The sequence below is a fragment of the Henckelia pumila genome, chromosome 1 (genome assembly GCF_033568475.1).
Source record: "Henckelia pumila isolate YLH828 chromosome 1, ASM3356847v2, whole genome shotgun sequence".
Classification (NCBI taxonomy): domain Eukaryota; kingdom Viridiplantae; phylum Streptophyta; class Magnoliopsida; order Lamiales; family Gesneriaceae; genus Henckelia; species Henckelia pumila.
Window position 1 is genome coordinate 18399785 of NC_133120.1, and position 1374 is coordinate 18401158.

Sequence of the window (1374 nt, forward strand, 5' to 3'; positions counted from 1 at the left end):
GCCTCTCAAAAAGTGCTTGGTTTTAAGTCGTCAGCCTAACTTTTCCTCTGTTTTTAACTAGGCTCGATCAATGGAACGCTCACTACGTTCCGTACTACATCTCCAAAATAATGCTTCAACCTCTGACCATTGACTTGGAAGATCTGTCCATCATGACAACTCAGTTCAATGGCTCCATAATGGTGCACTTTTACCACTATGAAAGGACCAGATCATCTCAATTTCAACTTACATGGAAATAATCTGAGAGGAGAATTAAATAATAATACATGCTGTCCAGGCTCGAATTATCTCCTCAGTAATTTTTTGTCATGCCACTTTTTGGTTTGTTCTTTGTAAATCTTGGAATTTTCATAAGCATAATTGCGAAACTCATCCATCTCATTCAATTGCAACAACCGCTCTTCGTCAGCTGCTTTCAAATCAAAATTCAATTTTTTTTTCACAGCCCAATACGCTCGATGTTCTATCTCCACTGGCAGATGAAATGTCTTCCCAAAAACCACCATGTACGGAGACATACTAATTTGAGTTTTGAACACAGTCCTATAAGCCCATAGTACATCATACAACTTGATTGACCAATCCTTCCGGTTAGTCTTTACTGTCTTTTCCATAATTTGCTTAATATTTCGATTGGAAATTTCAGCCTGACCATTTGTTTGCGGATGGTAAGCACATGCCACTTTATGCCTAACACCATATTTTGTCAGTAATGAATTAAAAGTCTTATTGCAAAAATGCATAACTTCATCACTGATAATTTATCATGGAGTTCCAAATTGCGTGAAAATATTTTTCTGCACAAACTTCACTACTACACGAGCATCATTAATCGGGGTGAAAATTGCTTCCACCCATTTCAAAACATAATCAACAGCCAGTAAAATATAAGATTGCCCAAAAGATGTAGGAAACGGGCCCATAAAATCAATACCTCAAACATCAAAATAATTCAACCTCTAAAATATTTGTAAAGGGTAATTCATGACGCCTAGATATATTTCCCATCCTTTGGAATCTATGACAAGATTTCACTAAGGTATAACTGTAGTAACCCGGTTCAATTTTATAAGATTAAATTTCTAATCATGTTTAGATTAAATATGTAGTAACCCATATCCAAATTAATCAAATCAAGTGTCTAATTATGATTAGGCGGGTTAAACTTGATTAAGATGATTTCTGATGGGTTAACGGAGTCCGGAAATGGATTTAGAATGCCCGAAAATGGTCCGGAAGGCTCCGAGGGTTTGGATAATTCAGAGGGCCCGAACAGGGTTAGTGGGCTCCGAACTGGTTCGGGGGATCCGAACTTGGGTTTGAACGGCCCGAACTATTTCGTCATTGCTGACGTCTGTGAGGACTCGGGCA

General features: G+C 38.0%; 1 protein-coding gene across 1 annotated transcript; it reads right to left on the reverse strand.

Moving 5' to 3' along the window:
- Window positions 1–287: 287 nt before the first annotated feature.
- Window positions 288–926, reverse strand: LOC140860104 (uncharacterized). The gene is made up of 2 exons (XM_073262891.1): window positions 811–926; window positions 288–693 (listed from the first exon to the last, which is right to left on the reverse strand). The coding sequence occupies exons 1-2, from the start codon at window positions 924–926 to the stop codon at window positions 288–290; spliced, it is 522 nt and encodes a 173-aa protein (XP_073118992.1).
- Between the last annotated feature and the right edge of the window lie 448 nt (window positions 927–1374).

What these genes read in the sequence shown, in the direction of transcription:
- LOC140860104 (XM_073262891.1), bottom strand. Translation starts at nt 926, where the DNA reads ATGGGCCCGTTTCCTACATCTTTTGGGCAATCTTATATTTTACTGGCT. An exon ending in GATGCTCGTGTAGTAGTGAA is followed by an intron (nt 694 to 810) that starts GTTTGTGCAGAA and finishes ATATGGTGTTAG; the next exon opens with GCATAAAGTGGCATGTGCTT.